This window comes from Rhinoraja longicauda, chromosome 11 (assembly GCF_053455715.1).
Source record: "Rhinoraja longicauda isolate Sanriku21f chromosome 11, sRhiLon1.1, whole genome shotgun sequence".
In the NCBI taxonomy this organism is placed as follows: domain Eukaryota; kingdom Metazoa; phylum Chordata; class Chondrichthyes; order Rajiformes; family Arhynchobatidae; genus Rhinoraja; species Rhinoraja longicauda.
This window is the reverse complement of record NC_135963.1, coordinates 32,792,881-32,816,261: the sequence shown is the minus strand read 5'-3', so window position 1 is coordinate 32,816,261 and position 23,381 is coordinate 32,792,881. Positions and strand designations below refer to the sequence as shown.

The following is a 23,381-nucleotide window of genomic DNA, read 5'->3' as shown; positions in this document are numbered from 1 at the left end:
ATCCCAACGTTTAAGAAACAGACAGGTACATGGATAGGACAGGATTGGAGGGATATATCCTACCTGACCGACCTCCTCCACAGGCACACTCCCACCTGCACCCTCCGCTCTGCCGCTGCCAATCTCCTATCCCCCCACATCCGGACTAAACTCAGATCCTGGGGGGACAGGGCTTTCTTCATCGCTGCTCCCACCCTATGGAACTCACTACCCCAAACCGTTAGAGACTCCCCCACACTCACCACATTCAAAACATCGCTGAAGTCTCACCTGTTCAGTACTGCCTTCAACCACTGAAGGTCACCTCACCTTCTGTCTCCTTTCTCTGTTCATTTATTTATTTACTTATTTATCTATTTATTCATTTCCCCTATGTTCTCAAAATCTCTGTAAAGCGTCTTTGAGTATATGAAAAGCGCTATATAAATAAAATGTATTATTATTATTATTATTATTATATGGACCAAGCGCAGGCAGGTGGGATTAGTGTAGCTGGGACATGGCCGGTGTGGGAAAGTTGGACCGAAGGGCCTGTTTCCACACTGTATCACTCTATGACTATGACTCAAAAAGTCTCGACCCGAAATGTCACCCATTCCTTCTCTACAGAGATGCTGCCTGTCCCGCTGAGTTGCTCCAGCAATTTGTGTCTATCTTCGGTTTAAACCGACATCTGCAGTTCCTTCCTACACGGGGAAAAGGGGGATTTGGGGTGTAATGAAAAAAGTTACATTAATTTGGCAAAAATGAAATTTCTGTTCAGGTTTTGCCCAAACACAAGAAAATGGGAATAAGTTAGACAGGTCTGTTTCCATGTTATATAACTCTGTTGTAATGATATAGGGGGATTGCACGTAAGGTCAAAGTGCGTGACGCATGAAGTCGCTCAAGCCATCTGGAGGACATAGCAGCTTCTGGCATACACTGCCAACACATGCAACACGTACATTCCTACATTGAAAACAACGCCAAAAGGCCAATTTTTGTGCCGCAAAAAAACGAGGAGGAAGCTGGAGGATCTGGCGGAGGATGAGGAACCAGGAGACGGGCTGCCAAGCCCGCGGACACAAGAAGCAGCTGGGAAGACCTCTGGCCAGCCGGCGGGAGAAGGGGAAACGCGGCCGGGAAGGGAGGCAGGAGAGCACGGCTGAGAAGCAGGGGGGCGCCGATCAGCCGGCGGGTGGAGAAGAGGAGGAGGAGGATAAGACGGGGTTGATCGAGCTGGGAGAGGAGCAGCGGGAAGAACCCGGGCCGAGGGGCCTGGAGGGTCTGCAGGGGCAGAAGCAGCGAGCGCTGGAGGTCGGCGACCCACCTGAGGGCGAAGGGCCCAGGGAAGGCCTTGGAGGAGGAGCGGAGTATCGAGCCCGAAGAGGAGGAGGAAGAGGGGCCGAGGAGAGGCCGATCAGCAGCGGAGGCCGAGCAGCAGCGAGAGCTGGGCCGGGCGCTGGACGCTGGGTACTGGGAGCAGAGGCGGAGAGAGGACCTGGAGGGAGCCGGAGACGCGCTAATGGGAGAAGACGGGGGAAGCCGAGCTGCAGCAAAGTGCAGCCGCAGCATTCAACTGCAACACCCTCTTAAATTAGGACTGGAGAACTGTTCCACAACAGAAGTCGTTCCAAACATAAATTAGGAGAAAAAGACTAAGCAAAGAGCTTACTACGGCTGCACTGAAAGCCACAGTAAGTGTGCCTGCAGTACACGGCGTTGCGTGGCAACAGTGCGGGTCTGGGGTCCAGGACTCGCCTGCCGTTCATTATCTTCCAATCTGTGAAATACATGCAGATCATAAACAAATACTGCAAAATTGCAACGATACTATTAATGTCATCTTTCCACTTTGCCAGAGAGCCTTGCTTTAACTACTATAAAGTACTGTAAGAAATAAAGTAAAGGCGATGTGCATGGGTTTGAATGTAAGACTAGATTCGGTAACCCAGCTTCCTCGGCAATTGCATCTGGTTTTGGTTCCCGAGTCTTACAAAAGTTAATCACAGAATAGAGGTGAGCATGTGTCGGGTGCATTGCCGAGTGATCCCAGATGGAGGCGGCAAGAGGGAATCTGGCTTTCAGAGTGGGAGAGCGTACGGTGAGCGCTGTTGGTGTCACGTTGGGGTGCGGCTGCAGCTAAAGTCCGATGTGAAGCCTGCGTTGATTGTCTGGAGATTAGATGTGCCAGGGGTGCCCGATCCTTTCACTGTCTGCACCATGGCATTGTTGGTGGAGGCGTTAAAGGCGCTGTGCTTTCCCGTTGAGCTTCGCAGGTTGCTGCATTTGATCGCAGTGTTTTGTTTGGTTTACCTTCTGTTCAAAGCAGTGAAGCTGTGCCGCCGGAGATGGAAGATGTTAGAGTGGATGCAACTTTTCCCGGGACCTCCGGCCCACTGGTTATTTGGACACGTACTGGAGGTCGGTATTGTTATCCGGGGCACTTGAATGTCTTTATTTGCTGAGATAGAGCAGGAGAAACGATGGGAATTGTGAGATCTATTCTAAAAGTATCCAGGAATCGGCTGTGTAGCAGATTTATGTTTATGTCTTTTGACTGCAAACATATAAACAGGCGATTAAAATTTGACCAGAAGCAATACATGATGTCAGTTGGGCCATCCCTTGGAACACAACACGGAGTGTTCATTCCATGCGTATAGTTATATGAAGCGTATACACCCTGAACGCAAACGAACCATTTGCCAAATCCATCCTGGAAGACAGTTGGGAGGGAGTACTACTAACTTTAAAAGCCGTCTCCCAGACTGTTCCGTGATGGCGATCTTAAAGATTATTGATTCCTCTTATTCACAGAATGCTGGAGTAACTCAGCAGGTCAGGCAGCATCTCGGGAGAGAAGGAATGGGTGACGTTTCGGGTCGAGACCCTTCAGATTGAGCTCTTATTACAGGAAGAATTTGGAGAGGGTGCAGAAGAGGTTTACCAGAATGTTGCCAGGATTAGTAAATTTAAACTCCAATGCACAGTCATGGCCAGGTGTAAATCAGTTTCTATGAATTGTAAGTTAAAGAAGAGGAGAATTAACTACAGGAAAGAGAAGACCTGATAGAAGTTCATAAAATTCTGAGAGGTATGGGGAAGGTAGACAATTAGAACATTTTTCCCCAGGGTAGAATTGTGAAAGACTACAAAACATAGCTTTAAAGTGAGAGGGACGAAGTTTAAAGGTAATGTGCAGGGCAAGTGTTTTTACACAGAGTGGTGGTTACGATAGTGGTATTTAAGAGGCTTTTGATTAAACATATGGATATGCAGTGAGTGGGCAGACATGGATCGTGCAGGCAAAAGGAAATTAGTTTAACTTGGTTTCATGTTCGTCACGGACATTTTGGACAAAGGGCTGTGCTAGACGGTTCAATGTTCTATGTCCTGTAATTAGGAGAGGGGCAGAGGCAGATTATTTTCTCACCTCTTTCCTGTAGTTAATTCACATCTCCCTTAACCTCCAATTCATTTACAACTGATTTACAACTGGCCTTAGCTGCGCATAGAAATTTAAATTCATTTGTTTTTGGAAGCACATTAAACAAATGTATATAGATTATGGCCAAATGTACCAAAAATTTATTGAGGTGACAGTTATCAAGGGGGGATTGTGTGTGTGGGGGGGGGGGGGGGGGTGGGTTATGGCCGAACAATGGCACAGAGGCACAGAGATAGAGTTGCTGCTTTACAGCACCAGCCACCTGGGTTTGATCCTGACTACTGGTGCTGTCTGTATGGAGTTCGTACGTTCTCCTTGTGACTGCGTGGGTTTTAACTGTGTGCTCTGGTTTGCTCCCACATTCCAAAGACCTGAAGGTTTGTAGGTTAATTTGCTTATGTAAATTGTCCCTAGTGTGTAGGATCGAGTTTGTGTATGGGTGATCATTAGTCAGCGAGAGCTCGGTGGGCAGAAGGACCTGTGTCCGTGCTGTATCTCTAAACTAAACGGGGAAAAAATGATTATGGAGAATTTCTGTACTCCTGCTAACAATCCTCCATCCTTGAAACAACATATGTTGTGCTCTTCCAAATTTGTGCCTGTCTTTGTAAAAGGCCATGAACCTGCCAGCTGTAAGCAACCAATGTACTTTAACAGATTACTAAAATGCCTTGTATTAAAGTCATTCGTCATAGCATTGTGGTTATTAGAAAGATAATTTCTGCTTCATCATCCTTTTCATCCAGTCATCAGCCTCTGAATTGCTTGACCTTGGTAATCATCTCCAATGCTTTGGCATCAACATCTAACCTGGTTGGATCAGCATTTGGCTGAAAACCAGAGACTGACCTGTAAGATTCCCTTCCTTTGCTTGCATAGACATCTCTGGGAATCTTCCCAGAATCTATCTTTGGTTTTCTCTTGTTTCTCATCTATATTCTGTCCATTAGTAACATCATTAAATGCATAGAATCTGTTTTCTTTGATACTGACAACCTTCAGGTTGACCTGAGCAAAACCTTTCTTGATGCTGCCACAGCAGCTAAATTGTCACATTGCCTGGTATATACAGTGCAGAATGAGCAAACATATTCTGGGAAGATGAAAGCCTGCCTTTGGACCCAATCACAGACTTTGTTCTTCAACAACTGACCCCATAACTTTTTCTGGCCTCTATCTTCCCAACCTTAGTGTTATATTTGACACAAGGTGAGCTCAGGTCCATGCATACGACTATTGCATTTGTAGAGTATATTTACTCTGCTGCAGCTGAAGCCTTCACCTCATTGACTATTCCAACATGCACCCATTGCTTGTTCTGATGTCCAAGAACTGAAGCTGAGGTAATCTAAACTCTGCCGGTATCCCATGCCCATCCACCCAATATCTTTGTACGTACTAACTACATTGTTTCGCTATTAAGCAAAATCTTTATTTAAAATTTGTTTTCATATTCCCATTGTGGCTATTCTTCCCAATCTTTGTACCTCCTTTAGTTTTCCAACAGTTTGACATATCTGTACTGCTCCAATGCTGATCAATTCTGAATGTAATTGTTCCACTATTGATTGTGGTGCCTTCAGCTGTTAAGGTTCCAGAATTCTGGAATTCCCTCTCTAAAATTCACCCCCTTGTCTCATTTTCCTTTTTCTTAAATCCACCTCTTTAATTAACCTTTTTGGCCATCTCCCCAAATATCTTTTTAAGTGACTGTAACAAACTTTATTTAATAATGCTGCTATTAATTTCCTCCCATCTGTTCCTGAAGGCAGTCATCGATTCCAAGGTTCATTTCCTTCAATGCTAGTCATTCTTCAAAGCATTAGCTAAAGGGTTTATTTCCTCAAAATTGTGCTAGATTAGTAGGATATTTAAGCAATTATTATTACATTACATTGAAGTATTTTTCTACCTTGCTTATTAGTCCCAGGGAGATTGACTGCAGTGTTTGCTAATATAAAAATAATTTTTGTGCTTTTAATATTTTCAGCTATTTATCTAAAAATGTATGCAACTACATTGTTCTTCCAACTCACAAAATCAACTTTAATTGTGTAATGTAAACCAATCTTCAAAAAACAATAATTTGTTAATTTTTACAAAATAATGTTATGACGAAATATAGTCTTGTGCTTCAGCTCAGTAACGGGATTGTAAAAGTACTTAGAGACCTTTTTAAAACTAAATTGTTTTAATTCACTTAGCAATGTGAAATTCAGGCTTTTGCTGACAGTTTATAAAATAATAAAACACATTTCCATTAAATAACGTGGCCTTATAACGCCAGAGACCTGGGTTTGATCCTGGCCTCGGGTGCTGTGTGTATGGAGTTTGCACGTTCTCCCAAAAACCACCTGGGATTCCTCTGGGTTCTCCAATTTCCTCCCACATGGCAAAGATTTGTAGGTTAATTGACCACTGTAAAATGCTGCCAGTGTGTGGAAAGTGGAGTAATATAGAACTAATGTGAATGGGTGGTCGATGGTCAGTGTGGACACTGGGATGAAGGGCTATTTTCACTCTGTATCTTTAAACTAAACTCAAGTATAACTTCATACTTTGAAGTGCTCTATCTGTCCATCTATCTATCTGGTTGCGTGCTCTATCTGTAAATAATTTACACAGTCCAAAATCTAACTTAGAAATTGGTTTTTTTAATCCTCAGTTGTATTTACAAATTGCCAGTAGAAGCCGATCGTATTGATTCTTTGATTTTTTTCTGTGTCATGTACACTTGTAAACGCTATCTCTATTCACCAAAATTTGTTAACTTTTCAGCAGTTTAATTTAAATTAACTTTTCAGTAGTTTTAAATTTACTTCAATTGAAGTAGCCATCACTGAATCTGGCCCTTAAATTTTTTTTACTGCAGCCTCAACTGTTTTCAAGATTTTCTTTGGTTGTAAATATTTAATTAACGGGCACAAAGTACAAAATTCACAGCCACGATCATTAATATTATTAAAATTTTAAATTAAGGAGAATATCCGTAAGTTAATTTTGCCCACTGTAATCCTCATCTTGAGAGTGATAACAAACGTTTCCAGTTGGAAAATCTCACAAGTTTTTTTGTTCTTTTGTTTCATCAAAATCTCATTACAGTTTCCTCAGGACGGGACAGATTTAGACAAGACTGTAACATGGACACACCAATATCCATATGCCTACCCAATTTGGTTTGGGCCATTCACAGTATTTTTAAATATCAACCACCCAGATTATGTTAAAACTCTACTTCAGAGTACAGGTAAGGTTTTTTTTGTTGGAATGTAACTGATAATTATGTATTCATTTGCACGGAACATATTCTTAATATTATCTTGTGCCAGGGAACAACAACAAGGTAGTTGTACACAAGAATGTATATAAGGAAATAAATTTAATTTTAGAACTAGTATGAAAGGGAGAATATCAATTCAGCTGTTCAATATCAACAGTAGAAAGGAATAACAGTGGACAGATCCAATATCTCTGAAAGTTTTTTATTTCTTTGTTCGCAAGATATAGGCGTCACTGGTAAGGCCAGCATTTATTGTCCATCGCTTGCTGACTTTGAACTGAGAGGCTAGGCTATTTCAGGTTGTTGTTAAGGATCAACAACATTCACAACAGAACATGTCTGGATGCCAGATTCAGCTGCCTGAAGCATGCTTTCATGAACTAGATGGGATTTTCCAGTAATTCAATAACCTCCATTACTGTTGATAGATATTCGTTCTAATTGTATTTAATTTCTTCAGTTCCCAGTGTTAAAGTTTGTTTCTTAAAACAGACAACAACATAAACAGTTAAAGGTAAACCAAGCAAAGTTTTAATTATCGTCAGATGGGAGTGGGGGATCAGTGCTAAGGGTGTATGACCATACTCAGCACTCCCCATGCTACCACTCAAAGATACAGCATTTTCGCAGCATTTTTATACAGAATTTGCAGCAAGAATGTTTAGACAATAGACAATAGACAATAGGTGCAGGAGTAGGCCATTCAGCCCTTCGAGCCAGCACCGCCATTCAATGTGATCATGGCTGATCACTCTCAATCAGTACCCCGTTCCTGCCTTCTCCCCATACCCCCTCACTCCGCTATCCTTAAGAGCTCTATACAGCTCTCTCTTGAAAGCATCCAACGAACTGGCCTCCACTGCCTTCTGAGGCAGAGAATTCCACACCTTCACCACTCTCTGTCTGAAAAAGTTCTTCCTCATCTCCGTTCTAAATGGCCTACCCCTTATTCTTAAACTGTGGCCCCTTGTTCTGGACTCCCCCAACATTGGGAACATGTTTCCTGCCTCTAATGTGTCCAATCCCCTAATTATCTTATATGTTTCAATAAGATCCCCCCTCATCCTTCTAAATTCCAGTGTATACAAGCCTAATTGCTCCAGCCTTTCAACATACGACAGTCCCGCCATTCCGGGAATTAACCTAGTGAACCTACGCTGCACGCCCTCAATAGCAAGAATATCCTTCCTCAAATTTGGAGACCAAAACTGCACACAGTACTCCAGGTGCGGTCTCACCAGGGCCCGGTACAACTGTAGAAGGACCTCTTTGCTCCTATACTCAACTCCTCTTGTTACGAAGGCCAACATTCCATTGGCCAAAGTTTAACACAACATTTCCTTCAAATCAATCACAATGTATTAGAACACAATGTACTTGTCACCCTAAAGTCATAAACTATTTTACACAATAAGTCATTAGTCGAAGGCAGGGACCCTTATCATACCACAGAAGGTTCTGTTTTCACACTCCCACAAATAGTCAACAGTTAACCAGATCCTAATCTTAACGCGAGCATTGTCCATCGTCTTTCTCGGACATCTTTCCCAGGGATAACAGGATGTACTACTCTAGAGATTTTAAGAATTGCATAGTCTTATCCTGCCTGGTGCAATTTTGCAAACATCAGCTATTCAGGACCCAAAGTTCAGGCTCATCCTGTTCATTCATTCTACCATTTTATTATTTCTGTGGTTTCCAGGGATTGTAAGTTTCAGCTACCAGACACATCCTTATGCACAATTAGCATTCCTTCACTTACAACAATATAGAAACTCCACAAGCATACAAACAGGTTTGCAGACAATGGCCAAGCATCCCATCATGCAAAGTTAATAGCCATTAACTCTCACTAGTTGCTAGCTGCTGTGGTAAAATGCAAAACATCAGAACTCTGCATGCTTAACTATCATGTAACACTTCCCTTCCAATTACACCATTGTAAGGTTAAATATGTGAGATTCTTTGCGTGTTTATGTAGTGGTGACCAGCAATTTTGTTACACTAATAACACCATTAAAGTATTTGTTTTTTTCCCCTTTATGAATGCTATTCAGAAGAAAACTGGCTATTGTTGTTTGTTCTTTAGAGCGACTCAGAAGCTTATTTTTATTAGATGACTAGACCAAGTGGACCCGTTGGGCCCAAACCACTCCTGCATTGGTGCAGCACCCTCTCCTCCCCTACTCACCCCTCCCCTCCATCACTTCCCTCCCTCCCTCCCTACCCCCCTCCCCTTGCAGCCCAGTGGTATGAACATCGACTTCTCAAACTTTAGATAGTTCCTCTGTCCCTCTCTTACCCTCCTCCTTCCCAGATCTCCCTCTATCTTCCTGTCTCCACCTATATCCTTTCTTTGTCCCGCCCCCCTGACATCAGTCTAAAGAAGGGTCTCAACCCCAAACGTCACCCATTCCTTCTCTCCTGAGATGCTGCCTGACCTGCTGAGTTACTCCAGCATTTTGTGAATAAATACCTTCGATTTGTACCAGCATCTGCAGTTATTTTCTTATACAGTTTGTAGAGAAATGTGCTTCCCTGGGAAACTTAAAAAGCAATGACTTTTCTGTGCAAGTTCTTAATTTCTACATTTATCTACAGTAAGATAATATCACAAAGAGATATAGTCTGCTTTTAAACTAACTTTAATGCAATAAAACACAATGCAGGAGGAACTCAGCGGGTCAGGCAGCATCTGCGAAGGAAACGAACGGGCGACATTTTGGGTTGGTACCTTTCTTCAGACTGGTTGTAGCTCGGAGGTATGGGTGGAAACTGGATAAGACGTGGAGCGCAGTACAAAGCCTGATATGTGATAGGTGGATACAGGTAAGGGGAGTTTGATGGGCAGATGGGTGGAGTAAGCAGCAAAGGCTCGAGGTGCAAAGGAGACAAAAAGGTGTTGGATAGGGAAGAGTAGTGAAATGTAAAGCTAAAGGGAGAGATATGGAAGGATGGGGAAAGGGCGGAGAGAAAAGAAGATGGATAGTCGAGTCCATATCGACCAGCGATCACCCCGTACACTGGCACTATCCTACACTAGGAACAATTTTACTGAAGCCAATTAACCGACAAACCTGTACATCTTTGGAGTGTGGGTGGAAACCAGAGCACCAGGAGAAAACCCACACAGCCACAGAGAACGTACAAACTCCGTACAGACAGCACCTGTAGTCAGGATCGAATCTGGTTCTCTGGTGCTTTAAGGCAGCAACTCTACCACTGTGCCATGATAGACTGAGCATAAGTATTTACCGAAACAGTTGCATCTTTTATGCTTGGTGTCTCTGATGTAAAGGATGGCACATCGGGAGCATTGAATAAGTAGATGTGGTTTGAAGACGTGCATGTGATCCTCTGTGCCATCTGGAAGTCCCTGTTTGGATGTGGGGGAGGAGGCATGGGGACAGGTGCTGCATCCTCTGTGGTTGCAGGGAAAATATCTGGGGAGGGGACGGGTTGGGAGGGAAGGGATGGGTGAACTCGGGAGTTGACGAGGGTGGTCTCTGCAGGAAAGGATGGAAGTTGAGGTTTATTGCAGGTCCAGGAGGCCTGAGCGAGGGACAGAAGTTTAGAATGCAATGCATGGAGGGAGAACTGTTACAAGAAGCCACGGATGGAGTGTAGGTATCTTGGACCCTGGGCGGGCCTGAACTGAGAAGCCTGAAAACGGAGTTGTAAGCTACGTGGGCCAAGAGGCCGGTGCAGGCAAGCATTGAGGAAAGACCTATGGTTGTGGTGGTGTCTGGGTTAGAACTTGCAGAAGAGCGGCAGGAATCACAGATGGGGAGCATTGAGAGAGGGCCCCTCTGTCAGTGAGGAGGAGAACTTCTCCAAAGTGGGCATACTTTGAAGAGATTTCACAATGGTGCAGTAACACTTCCAAGGGACTTCAAGGGAGGATTGTTGAACAAAAACTGCCCCAACCCACAATTCATAAGCATTCTCAATTAGATTTGTTTTTTTTAACAAGCTTCTTGAATATCAACCATTTTGATTTTTTTGAAACTTGATTTGTAATTGGTTAATAATTTTAAACTATTGTATCCTTGTACTAAAATGATGCCACAGCAAAACAGTTCTTGAAACTTGTGAAATTTAGTCATGGGAAGGTTTGCACAAGCCGACAGCAGTCAGAGTAAATATCAATTGAAGGGTCACCATTAAATATTCAGCACATAATCAGGTTCAGCCAAAAGTCTTGCCTCCAACAAAAGTAAATATATTTGTCAGGGACAGTGCTAAAATCCAAAGTGCAATCAAAAATTGTCTCCTAGTTGTCTGCCAGTTGTTCAGCCAAATCAGATGTTGTAAAGTAGTCGATTGCAGGTACTGTACTGACACTGTTGTCTCCCAAACCACTTACTCTTAATGTCATTTGGAAAATGCTGTAAAGACGTGCCAGGATACTTTCATCTCATCCGTCCATCTTGTTCAATGTTCTCCTCTTCCATGGTCAAATTCTTTATAGCATAGTGTGATCAAATCACAAGTCTGTGGCAGATACCCATGCAATGTCCTGGTAACTTAATCTGCTCAGTCCATCCCCAATCTCACCAGCAGAGTGTGGATTGCTTCAATGCCTGCAAGCACAAGAACCTCTGTTTATGCAACGTTATCTTGTGATTTTATCCTTATCACTTTCCTCAGATAGCCCATTTGAAAGTAATTCAGTTGAAAGCATGCCAGCCTGCTCAGGTTTTGCATGCACGCTTCAGGGCTGGCAGCATTAGAGCTTTGGTAAACTTCAGTTTTGTTGTGACTGATGTGTTCTCCCCATTTTTACAAGGGGTCTGCTGAACACTACATTTACTTTAGCTGTACGGCAATTGATTTTTTTTATTGATGTGGACAGCACATAACAATGCCCTGCTAAGATAGTCCAAATTATCCACTTGTCCAGATGGTTTGGCCACTTGCTGTGGTCACAGGGTTTCCATGGGACGTGCCTGGTTCTACTTGACTCCATTGGTGACTGGAAATAGTTTAGATAATAGGGCACTACCCACCAACACAAGTGAGCATGCCATTGTGATGTTATTGAATCTTTGCATGAATTTCTTCCGATAACATAATTTGGTCAGAATCTTCAAAGGCCCTTACACTGATGGCCTCAAATGCTTTTGTCAGGTTAATGAAAGTCATTGGAGTTTTGTTTCTCTTCCAGTTGATGAGCTGCAAATATCATCTCTGTGGTTCCCCTTTTCCCGAAGCCACATGTAATGTAATATCAGAGTGATTCAGCAGAATTGTGGCAAGGAGTTGGCCAGTTTATAATGTCTGGGAGATGTCATCGTGGCCAGATTTTCTGTAGTTCCTCTTATATGAAAGATTGACGAATACAGCTTTGTACTTCCAGGATATAATTCTTTGGGTTCTCTTTGATTGGAAGAATCCAGCCAGTTTCAGAGTCGCCCATAAGCTCTTACCTCAGACCTGCTGGTAAATCATCCACTCAAGGAGCCTCATACTAGACCTGCCATCAAATGACAAGCAATGAATTTTACAATTAAGATATGCAGTGGAAGTAACCTTACAGCTCTATATAAATCACCAGGGACATACATAAAGTAAATAGCCATGACCTTATCCAAGAGCAAAATCTAAAATTAGGGGGCATAGTTTTAAGGAGAGAGGGGAAAATTTTTAAAGGGACTCGAGGGCCAACTTTTTCACACGGAGGCAAGAGTGTACATGGAACAAGCTGCCAGAGAAAGAGGTAGATGGGGTTATAGTATGACATTTAAAATACATTTAGACAGGTATATGGACAGGAACGATTTGGAGGAATATAAGCCAGGTGAGTGGGACTAGCTGAATTAGGGAACTTAGTCAGCACGGACATGTTGGATCGAAAGGCCTGCTTCTATGTAATATAGCTCTGTGACTCTAATTTGTAATAGCACTGTCCAAACATTCATGGATATAGAAATCCTTATTATGACAGCCCATTAGACCAGATTAACGTACAAATGTTGTGTTTACTATGAATTACAGATCAAACAAATCCAAGAGAATGTGTAGGAAAGAACTGCAGATGCTGGTTTAAATCGAAGGTAGACACAAAATGTTGGAGTAACTGAGCGGACGGAACAGGCAGCATCTCTGGAGAGAAGGAATGGGTGACATTTTGGGTCAGTGACAGAAGGGTCTAAAGAAGGGTCTCGACCCGAAACGTCACCCATTCCTTCTCTCCAGAGATGCTGCTTGTCCCTCTGAGATACTCCAGCATTTTGTGTCTAAATCCAAGAAAATATCAGATTACATCAATTCATAATTTTCCACCACCTGCTGAAAAATGTTAGAAAGGGAAATCTGCTATTTCCATCCTCCAGTGATCTAGGACTGTGTATCCAGATAAAATCTTTACATGAGAGGAAAACACAATGGAGACGTACTTTGGCGAGTTAAATGGGTCTTACGCTGCTTACCTCCCTGCCCTTAGTTTATATTCTCATGGTGTGGTTCAAGGGAAGAAGCTCTCCTGTTTTGTTATTCAAAACTGCAAATGTCTTATGATTAATTTGCATGTTCCAGCGTCATATCATATATCATATATCATATCATATATATACAGCCGGAAACAGGCCTTTTCGGCCCACCAAGTCCGCGCCGCCCAGCGATCCCCGTACATTAACACTATCCTACACACACTAGGGACAATTTTTTTTTAACATTTACCCAGCCAATTAACCTACATACCTGTACGTCTTTGGAGTGTGGGAGGAAACCGAAGATCTCGGAGAAAACCCACGCAGGTCACGGGAAGAACGTACAAACTCCTTACAGTGCAGCACCCGTAGTCAGGATCGAACCTGAGTCTCCGGCGCTGCATTCACTGTAAAGCAGCAACTCTACCGCTGCGCCACCGTGCCACCCTACATCTTGGGTTTTCCGAGATAATATTCAGATTGCGAGAACAAGCAATGTTTTCAGCATGTATAAGAGTCTCTATGGCATCTATGTACTAAAACTCTCGTTTGTTTGTTTGTTCCTGAACTACAGCCAAAACGGTACACGATAGCGTGACAATTTTAGGCCCACCTTGCTCTCCGTCGTCCCTTTGGTGCTAATGGAAGTAGTTTCATTGAAATGTGTGATATATTTTTTAATTTATTCACATTTTAAAGGTTAAATCTATCTCCTAGAGAGGGAGGGGGTGAAGGAGGGAGGGGGAGGAGGGGAAGGGGAGGGAGATTGGAGGGCAGAGGGGAGGAGGGAGGGGGAGGAAGGAGGGGGGGGAAGGAGGGGGAGTGGAGGGGAGGGGGTGGGAGGGTGAGGAGGAGGAGAAGTGGGAGGAGAGGGGAGTGGGAGGGGGAAGGAGAGGGTTCTGCACCAATGCAGGAGTGGTTTGGGCCCAACGGGTCCACTTGGTCTAGTTTGTAATAAGAAGGAACTGCAGATGCTAGGGTCAAGCAGCATCTCTGGAAAAAGCGGAGAGGTGATGTTTTGGGTTGAGACCCTTTTTAAGACTGAAAGTGCGGGGAGGGTGGGGAAGAACTGGAGGAAAGAAAAGGCTTTTCTTGGTCCCCTCTTCCACCCTTTCAGTCTGAAAAAGGGCCTCATCCCAAAATGTCACATGTCCATCTTCTCCAGAGATACTGCCTGACCTGCTGAGTTACTCTGACACTTTGTGTCTATCTCTATAGCATTTCCCTGCTGGGACAGCCTTCACTCTCGAAAATATTCTGCATTCCCACTTTCCCCTAATTCGGAAAAACAAAATACAAATTTCAGTAACTGAAACCATCTGATTTTGTTACTGAAGTGTCATTGTTGAAAACTCCCACAAAATCATAAAATTGAATCTGAAATAGTTCCTCGCATCCATGACAATAAAGCTTTTCTTGGAAATATGACAATCCTTTATTTGTGTATTATTGTCACGTGTACCATGATACAGTTAAAAACTTTGTCTGCATGCTATCCAGTCAAATCATAGTATACTTGAGAACAATTAAGCCATACACAAGTGGTGCAAAGAGAAAAATACCAGAATGCAGAATTATAGTGCTACAGCATCATAAAATTATGGTTCCAGGTGTAAGTTGACACATAGCTAGTTTGTTATTATTTCAAGTACTTGAATAATTCAGTGTAGACATCAACGCTTCACAATGAATATTAATGAGATTTGTGTCAGAAGGTTTTAAAGTCAGCTAAGATAGAAATGAAGGAAAGGACTACTCAATTTGAAATTTTGTGTTCATGTTATAAATGTGGTCATTGTGAACTTACTTATTGTACTATGTACAAAATAGCACAATTATATTGTATCTATAAAATATTAAGCAAAGTTGGAACATACAATTCACAATAAATAGAAAATCATTGTGATAGCGATCTGATGAATCAGTAAATAAAATATTTTACATTCCATCTGATGTACAGGTGTCTGTAAAGACTCGAGGAGACCAGTTTTGATTTAAAAGTTTCTTTTTTGAAAATTTTACTTCATATATTATTTTCTGCTGGATTATTTTGTGAATTTTTGTACAGAATTTAATGGGAATAAAAGTGAGCTTACATGTAATAATTGAGCATTTAACATTGGGAGCATCCAAAACTAATTTTCCCCAATGACAATCTCATCGGTGTCTTCACAGGCATTCATAGCACGATCAGAAATTAATCATCATGTTGTAGTGGCCTGGACGTGGCCAGAAATAGGCTGGACGCCAGGCAGGTTTTGAAAGTTCTCTAATGCAGGTTGTGAGCATCCACTCACAACGAGTTCCACCGAAGGGATGAACACTCCCCAAAAACCCTGGGTAGAAACCCCGCAGCCTGTGGGCAGTCCCTCGTCCCTCGTCCCTGTCCGTCAAGTGCCGAGGGGGCTGACCCCAGGAGTGGGCTAATTACCCCAGGGACCGACACAGGACCCCCCCCCAAGAACCGGAGGTACGAAACGGACAGAAGGGCGCACGAGGCGATCAGCCCGGGTGCGCAGCACGCCCAACGCAGGAACCGGCGGCCGATCGACAGGTGGAGGGGACGGAGCAGACACTGAAGGGGGTAACATAGACAGAAGGTGACCTCGCAGGCAGGGCCGCGCGACCAGCACCGGCCGATCAATGTCAACATGCGCTGGCTTCAGCTGCGCAATCGAAACGGTCTCACTCTGACCCCCTATGTCCAGGACGAATGTGGACGAGCCATGTTGCAGGACCCGGAAGAGGCCCTCATACGGCCGCTGGAGAGGTGTCCAATGAGCGTCCCTGCACAGGAAAACGAACTGGCAGTCCTCCAGACCAGGAGGAACGTGCAGTTGGAAGGACCCATGACGAGACGTGGGCACCATTCACCTGTGGATGGTACGCCGTAGTGTGGTGTAGGCAAACTCCCAGGAGGCCTGCCATGGCCGACCACAGTTCCGACGTAAACTGAGGCCCACGGTCAGACGTTATGTCCAGCGGCACCCCGAACCGGGCGATCCAGTGCGCCGCCAAGGCCCGAGTGCAGGTGGCTGTCGAGGTGTCCGCCAGCGGAATAGCCTCAGGCCACCGCGTGAAGCGGTCGACCACGGTGAAGAAGTGGGTCATGCCCGGGATGGCGGCAGCGGCCCCACAATGTCCATGTGAATGTGGTCAAACCGCTGCCGAGGGACGCCAAACCCCTGCAGCGGCGCACGCACGTGTCGCTGGACCTTGGCGGTCTGGCACGGGATGCAGGTGCATGCCCAGTGTGCAACCTGCTTGCGCAACATATGCCACATGAAGTGGGAGGCTACGAGGGCCGTCGTCGCCCGAATGGAGCGATGGGCAACCCGTGGAGCACCTCGAACACCCTGCACCGCCAGGCGACGGGGACGATGGGCCGCGGCAGGCCAGTGGAGACGTCGCACATCAGCGTTGCACCCCCTGGACCACAGGCATTGTGCTCCAGCTGCAGGCCGGAAACTGCCGTACGATAGGCGGCCGTCTCCTCGTCCATCAGCTGTGCGGCTGCCAGGGCGGAATAATCAATACCACCGGTCGCTTGGAGAACGGTGTGGACTGTAGGTCTAGATAAGGCGTCGGCCACCCTGTTGTACGTACCCTCCACGAATCGGATTGAGGTGGTGACTCCGACACGTGCGCCAACTACCTCTGCTGCCGCGCAGACCACGGATCTGAAACCTTGACAAATGCGAAGGTGAGCAGCTTGTGATCCGTAAAGGCAGTGAAGGGCTTCCCCTCCAGGAAGTACCAAAAGTGGCGTACAGCGAGGTACAGGGCGAGGAGCTCACGATCAAAAGCGCTGTAACGCCGTTGGGCGCCGCTGAGGTGTCTGCTGAAGAAGGCGAGCGGCCGCCAGCACCCCTCAATGAGCTGCTCCAGCACCGCCCCAACCGCCACCTCGGAAGCGTCCACTGAGAGGGCGGTTGGGGCATCCTCCCTGGGATGGACGAGCATCGTGGCCCCAGCCAGGGCCTCCTTGGCCTAGCATGCTCGAACGCCGCTACTGCTTCGTCGGACCACTCGACCTCCTTGCGATGACCAGTCATGAGGTGGAAAAGCGGGCACATGATTCCTGCTACCGCCGGCAAGAAGTGGTGATAAAATGCGACCATCCCCACAAATTCTTGTATGCCCTTAATGGTGGTCGGACGGGGGAACAGCATCCACCGTGGCCGGCAGAGGTACCACCCCTTGTGGGGTCAGGCGGTGGCCGAGGAAGTAGATGGCCGTCACCCCGAAATGGCACTTGGACGTTAACAGCCAACCCGTACGCGCTAAGGCGCTGACACAGTTGGCGGAGGTGGGTGCAGTGCTCCTGCCGCGAGCGGCTGACCACGAGTACGTTATCCAAATACACGAATACAAAGTCCAGGCCACGGCACACACAGTCCATAAGCCGTTGGAAGGCCTGTGCGGCGTTCTTCAACCCGAAAGGCATCATCAAGAATTCAAACTGCCCAAACGGTGTAATGATGGCCGTCTTGGGGATTGTACCCACGCACAAGATCCACCTTGGAGAACACCGATGCTCCGGCCAGGTGGGCATTGAAGTCCTGGATGTGCGGGACCGGGTACCCGTCGGCGACGGTCGCATCATTCAGGCGACAGTAGTCCCCATACGGGTGCCAGCCCCCATCCGCCTTGGGGACCATGTGGATCGGTGACGACCATGGGCTATCGGAGGGGTGCACAATGCCCATCGACTCCATCCGGCGGAACTCCTCCCGCGCTAAACGGAGCTTGTCCAGTGCAAGATGCCGCGCACGGGCATGCACGGGCGGCCCGGTGGTAGGGATGTGGTGCTCCACCCCATGCTTGGGGGCGGAGGAGCGGAAGTGGGGTTCGATGATGTCTGGGAAATCCGCCAGGATGCGCACGTAAGTCGCATCCACTGACGACAGGGGTCCAACATGGAGGGAGGCCGGCTCTAGTGTGCTGGAGTGCTCCAGGCGCTGCCGCCTGACATCCACGAGCATTGAATGCGCTCGCAGGAAGCCGGCGCCCAGCAGCGGCTGGGAAACGTCGGCGATGACAAACCCCCACGAAAACCAGCTCTGGCCGAAGTTGAGGGCAAGCGTAAGTACTGATAGGGCTCCCGTTCGCCGCAGTGATGAGGGGGCCACGTTTGCCCGCACGGATGTCGGCGATGGAAGAAGGCAGGACGCTCACCTCCGCTCCAGTGTTCACGAGGAACCGACCACCGGTGTGGTGATCTTGAGCGAATACGCGATGGATCTGGCCGGCCGCCGAAGGAATCACTGACGGCCGGCCCCTACGTTTCCCGGGAAGGCACAAGGCGGTCGACATTGCTTGGCTGCTGGTCCCCAGCGGCGGTGATAATAACACCAGCCCCCTCTGCTGGTGTCCGGTGGTATAGGCGATGGTGCTGACTTGGCCGACCACCAGTGACCTCTGGTGGCCTCCAGCGGTATAGGAGGTGGTGCTGACTGGGCCGACCACCAGTGACCTCTGCTGGCGTCGGAAGGAACTGCCGGCGAGCCGTGCGGGGACGACGTGCCTGCGCCGGGGTGCCCGATGGCGGCCGGATTTTGTCGTGGAGTTCGCCATGAGACGCGGTCGATGGTCCCCGACCTGCTGTGCGCCTCCCGACACCGCTGAGACAACAGCCAGCGCTTCCAGTTCCTACTACCGGGCCATCCACACCTGGTCAGCGTGCTCGCCCAGCCCCTCCGTGTTGGGAAGGGATCGCTGGCGAGCTGCTGGCAGATGTCGGCTGGGAGCTGCGGAATGTAAGCATGTTTGAATAAGAAACAGGGCTCATAGTTGCCCATAAGGGCGAGCATGTCATCCAGGAGTGCCGATGGCCGGCAGTCACCGAGGCCCTCCATACGTAGAATCCGAGTTGCCCACTCGAAGTCGCTAAGGCCAAACATCCTGATGAGCAGGGCCTTGAGGCCCGCATATTTGTTAGCTGCCGGGGGGGCGCGGAGGTAAGGTTTAACTCAACTCGCAGTCGCTTGGTCCAGAGCGCGGACGACGTAGAAATATTTGGTTTCATCCACCGTCATGCCCCACACAGCAAACTGTGCCTCTGCCTGCTGGAACCAGACATCAGGCTCTTCGGTTCACAAAGTCGGGAGCTTTAGCGCGACGGCTTCGAGGTCGGCGGGACCGGGTTGTGCATTGTTCTGGTCCATCACGACGCGTGCTGAACGTCGGGGTCACCAGTGTAGTGGCCTGGACGTGGCCAGAAATAGGATGGACGCCAGGCAGGTTTTGAAAGTTCCTTAATGCAGGTTGTGAGCATCCACTCACAACGAGTTCCACCAAAGTGATGAACACTCCCCAAAAAGCCCTGGGTAGAAACCCCGTAGCGTGTGGGCAGTACCTCGTCCCTGTCCATCAAGTGCTGAGGGGGCTGACCCTAAGAGTGGCCTAATATCCAGGGACCGTCACAATGTAAACCAATTAAAATTATGCTTTAATACTCTAGAAAATACAAGAATAAATAAACAGTTTAATAAACACATAATTTTATAAAGATATAAATTGCCTAAAATGGTTGCCTGTCCTGCTGAGTTACTCCAGCTTTTTGTATCTACAGTTTAAACCAGCATTTGTAGTTCCGTCTTACACTCTCAATTAAAATGACTAGAGTTGCAATAACTGCATGAGCAAATTTCACAGTGTAACTGCTTGCAATTTGCAACAGATGGCACTCCATCACCAGACTGCATGAAATGTCCTCCATTACAATTTAGCCAGGATTTTGATGGCAATTAGTTGAGAGAGAGAGTGCAGGATCTGTGCATAGATTATGAACTCCATGCCCGTTTCATGGAGAAATTACGGAAAATTGCTGGCATGTCTCTAGAAAATCCTGGCCAAAATCTGGTTATTGTTAAATTCTGTCTGTGGGATGTTGTAGTTCCATGTTGCCCAAGGTACCACAGTAATCTTGTAATCAAGGTACCACAGTACCACTCCAAATCTCCTTGTTTCACATATTCCTTCCAACCCAAAAGATCCCCTCTTAAGGATAGCGGAGTGAGGGGGTATGGGGAGAAGGCAGGAATGGGGTACTGATTGAGAGTGATCAGCCATGATCGCATTGAATGGCGGTGCTGGCTCGAAGGGCTGAATGGCCTACTCCTGCACCTATTGTCTATTGTCTATTGTCTAATACTGCTTCAAAATTTGTTGCTGAAAAATACCTTGGGATGTTTGAAATGGAAATTAAAGACGTTATCGGATGCAAGTCTTTCCCTTGTAGTCTATTATACATTCACTATACATTATAAAGATGCTATACCCTACTCTCATTTTCTCCGCATCTGCTCCAACATGAGCCTTTCCATTCTACGACATCCGAGATGTCCTCGTTCTTTCATAAACATGGTTTCCCCCTCGTGTCATAGATGGATCCTTCACCCATATCTCCTCTGTATCTCATTGTTCTGAACCAGGATAGAGCTCCCCGCTCCTCACCTTTCGCCCCACCAGCCTCCGCATCCACAGATCATGCTCTGACATTTCCGTCACATCCAATTTGATCGCAGCACCAGCATCAACTTCCCATCCCCACCCCTTTCCACCTTCCACAGACACCACTCCCTCCAAATCTCCTTGTTTCACATATTCCTTCCAACCCAAAAGATCCCCTCTTCAGGTACTTTCCCTTACAACCGCAGGAGATGTAACACCTGATCCTACACCTCTTTCACCTCCATCTTGGAACCCTAGCAGTCCTTCCAAGTGAGACAAAGGTTCACATGCACCTCCTCTAACCTTATCTACTGCATCCAGTGTTCCCGATGTGACCTCTTATACATCGGCGTGACCAAGAGTAGACTAGGCCTGCTGAATCTCCCGGTTGCTACCCATTTCAACTCCTCTTCCATTCCCATTCCGACGTTTCTTTCCTGGGCCTTCTCCATCACCAGTGTGCACCTCCTCTAACTTCCCACTGGATCCAGTGTTCCCGATGTGACCTCTGTACATCAGTGTAGGCTTGGCCGGTTGGATAACCCAGTTGCTAACCATTTCATCTCCACTTCCCAATCCCCCTCATATCCACTACACCTCATATTTCACTTGGGTAGCTTGCATCCCAATGGTATGAACATTGAATTATCCTTCTTTCGTGTCCAACATCTATGTTTCAAATGTTACATCACTGTCATCGTCCGTCCTGAAAAGGACGAAAGCTTCTGGCGACAATCAGTGGGAGCCATCAATTGTACAATAGATGATGGTGGAAGCAGAATTAGCTCAGGACACTTCCAGTTTCCAGCCCAGCGATGTGGACGCTTCTGCTCTGGGGACATTGGATTCTCCAATTTCTGATAACTACAAAACCCTTCCCCTCCCCCTCTCCCTTCTTCCCCTCCTGTTCCACACCTGGATCCATGCCCATTTCTCCCCTTCCACCTACATTCCTTCCTCTAGCTTTACAATTTGCAACTCTTCAATCCTTGTCTCATACCTGTATTTCCATCCCTGGCCTTTGTCCAACCATCTGCCTATGTAAAACGCATGTAAAACACCTGTATCACCTTATTGCCTGCCAGGCTTTGTCCTGCTCCTCCTCTCTTCTAGATTTCTTCCAACCCCATCACAATCAGTCTAAAGTCTCCTGACCCAAAGCATCATCAAGGATAAATTTCTATCCCATCAATTCTATATAAAAAGGACATTATTCTGAGTTTTATTAGGAAATTTAGATGTCAACTGTTCATTGAATTAGTTTGAAAGATATACTGATTCTAAGGAGTATGTTACCCGAATTTATGCCAATGCTCCCTGGATTAGGGGGTATTAGCAACAAGGAGAGGTTTAACAAGCTTGGATTATTTTCTCTGAAACTCTAGAGGGAGGCCTCATGGAAAGGTCAAGGACTAGCGGGCATAGCTCTAAGGTGAGAGGGGCAAAGTTTCAAGGAGATGTGCAGGGCAAGTTTTTTACACAGGTGGTGGTGGAGTAGATTGTGGTATTTGAGAGGCTTTTAGATTAGCACACAGATAGAAACTTAGAAAATAGGTGCAGGAGTAGGCCATTCGGCCCTTCGAGCCTGCACCGCCATTCAATATGATCATGGCTGATCATCCAGCTCAGTAGCCTGTACCTGCCTTCTCTCCATACCCCCTGATCCCTTTAGCAAAAAGGGCCACATCTAACTCCCTCTTAAATATAGCCAATGAACTGGCCTCAACTACCTTCTGTGGCAGAGAATTCCACAGACTCACCACTCTCTGTGTGAAGAAATGTTTTCTCATCTCGGTCCTAAAAGACTTCCCCCTTATCCTTAAGCTGTGACCCCTGGTTCTGGACTCCCCCAACATCGGGAACAATCTTCCCGCATCTAGCCTCTCCAACCCCTTAAGAATTTTATATGTTTCTATAAGATCCCCCCTCAGTCTTCTAAATTCCAGCGAGTACAAGCCCAGTCTATCCAGTCTTTCCTCATATGAAAGTCCCGCCATCCCAGGGATCAATCTGGTGAACCTTCTCTGTACTCCCTCTAAGGCAAGAACGTCTTTCCTCAGGTTAGGAGACCAAAACTGCACACAATACTCCAGGTGCGGTCTCACCAAGGCCCTGTACAACTGCAGCAGAACCTCCCTGCTCCTAAACTCAAATCCTCTTGCTATGAATGCCAACATACCATTCGCTTTCTTCACTGCCTGCTGCACCTGCATGCTTGCTTTCAATGACTGGTGCACCATGACACCCAGGTCACGTTGCATCTCCCCTTCTCCCAATCGGTCACCATTCAGGTAATACTCTGCTTTCCTGTTCTTGCCGCCAAAGTGGATAACCTCACATTTATCCACATTATATTGCATCTGCCATGCATTTGCCCACTCGCCTAATCTATCCAAGTCACTCTGCAGCCTCCTAGCATCCTCCTCGCAGCTAACACTGCCACCCAGCTTCGTGTCATCCGCAAACTTAGATGTTGCATTCAATTCCCTCGTCCAAATCATTAATATACACTGTAAATAACTGGGGTCCCAGCACTGAGCCTTGCGGTACCCCACTAGTCACTGCCTGCCATTCCGAAAAGGACCCGTTTATTCCTACTCTTTGCTTCCTGTCCGCCAATCAATTTTCTATCCACCTCAACACTGAACCCTCAATACCGTGTGCTTTAAGTTTGTACACCAATCTCCTATGTGGGACCTTGTCGAAGGCCTTCTGAAAGTCCAGATATAACACATCGACTGGTTCTCCCTTATCCACTCTACTAGTTACATCCTCGAAAAAT

The 23,381-nt window shown here is 46.5% G+C and overlaps 1 protein-coding gene across 2 annotated transcripts in view; it reads left to right on the top strand.

Moving 5' to 3' along the window:
• The first annotated feature begins 1,854 nt into the window (after nt 1–1,854).
• Nucleotides 1,855–23,381, top strand: part of LOC144597770 (cytochrome P450 4B1-like) — a 71,195-nt gene continuing 49,668 nt past the window's right edge. The window contains exons 1-2 of one of the 2 annotated variants that reach the window (XR_013547789.1): nt 1,855–2,406; nt 6,536–6,680. Coding sequence is in view for 1 of the 2 variants with exons in the window: in XM_078407328.1 (XP_078263454.1) it covers nt 2,008–2,406; nt 6,536–6,680 (544 nt within the window). In the remaining variant the exon portion in view is untranslated. The remainder of the gene's footprint in view (nt 2,407–6,535; nt 6,681–23,381) is intronic. The other variant, XM_078407328.1, reaches the window with a different exon arrangement.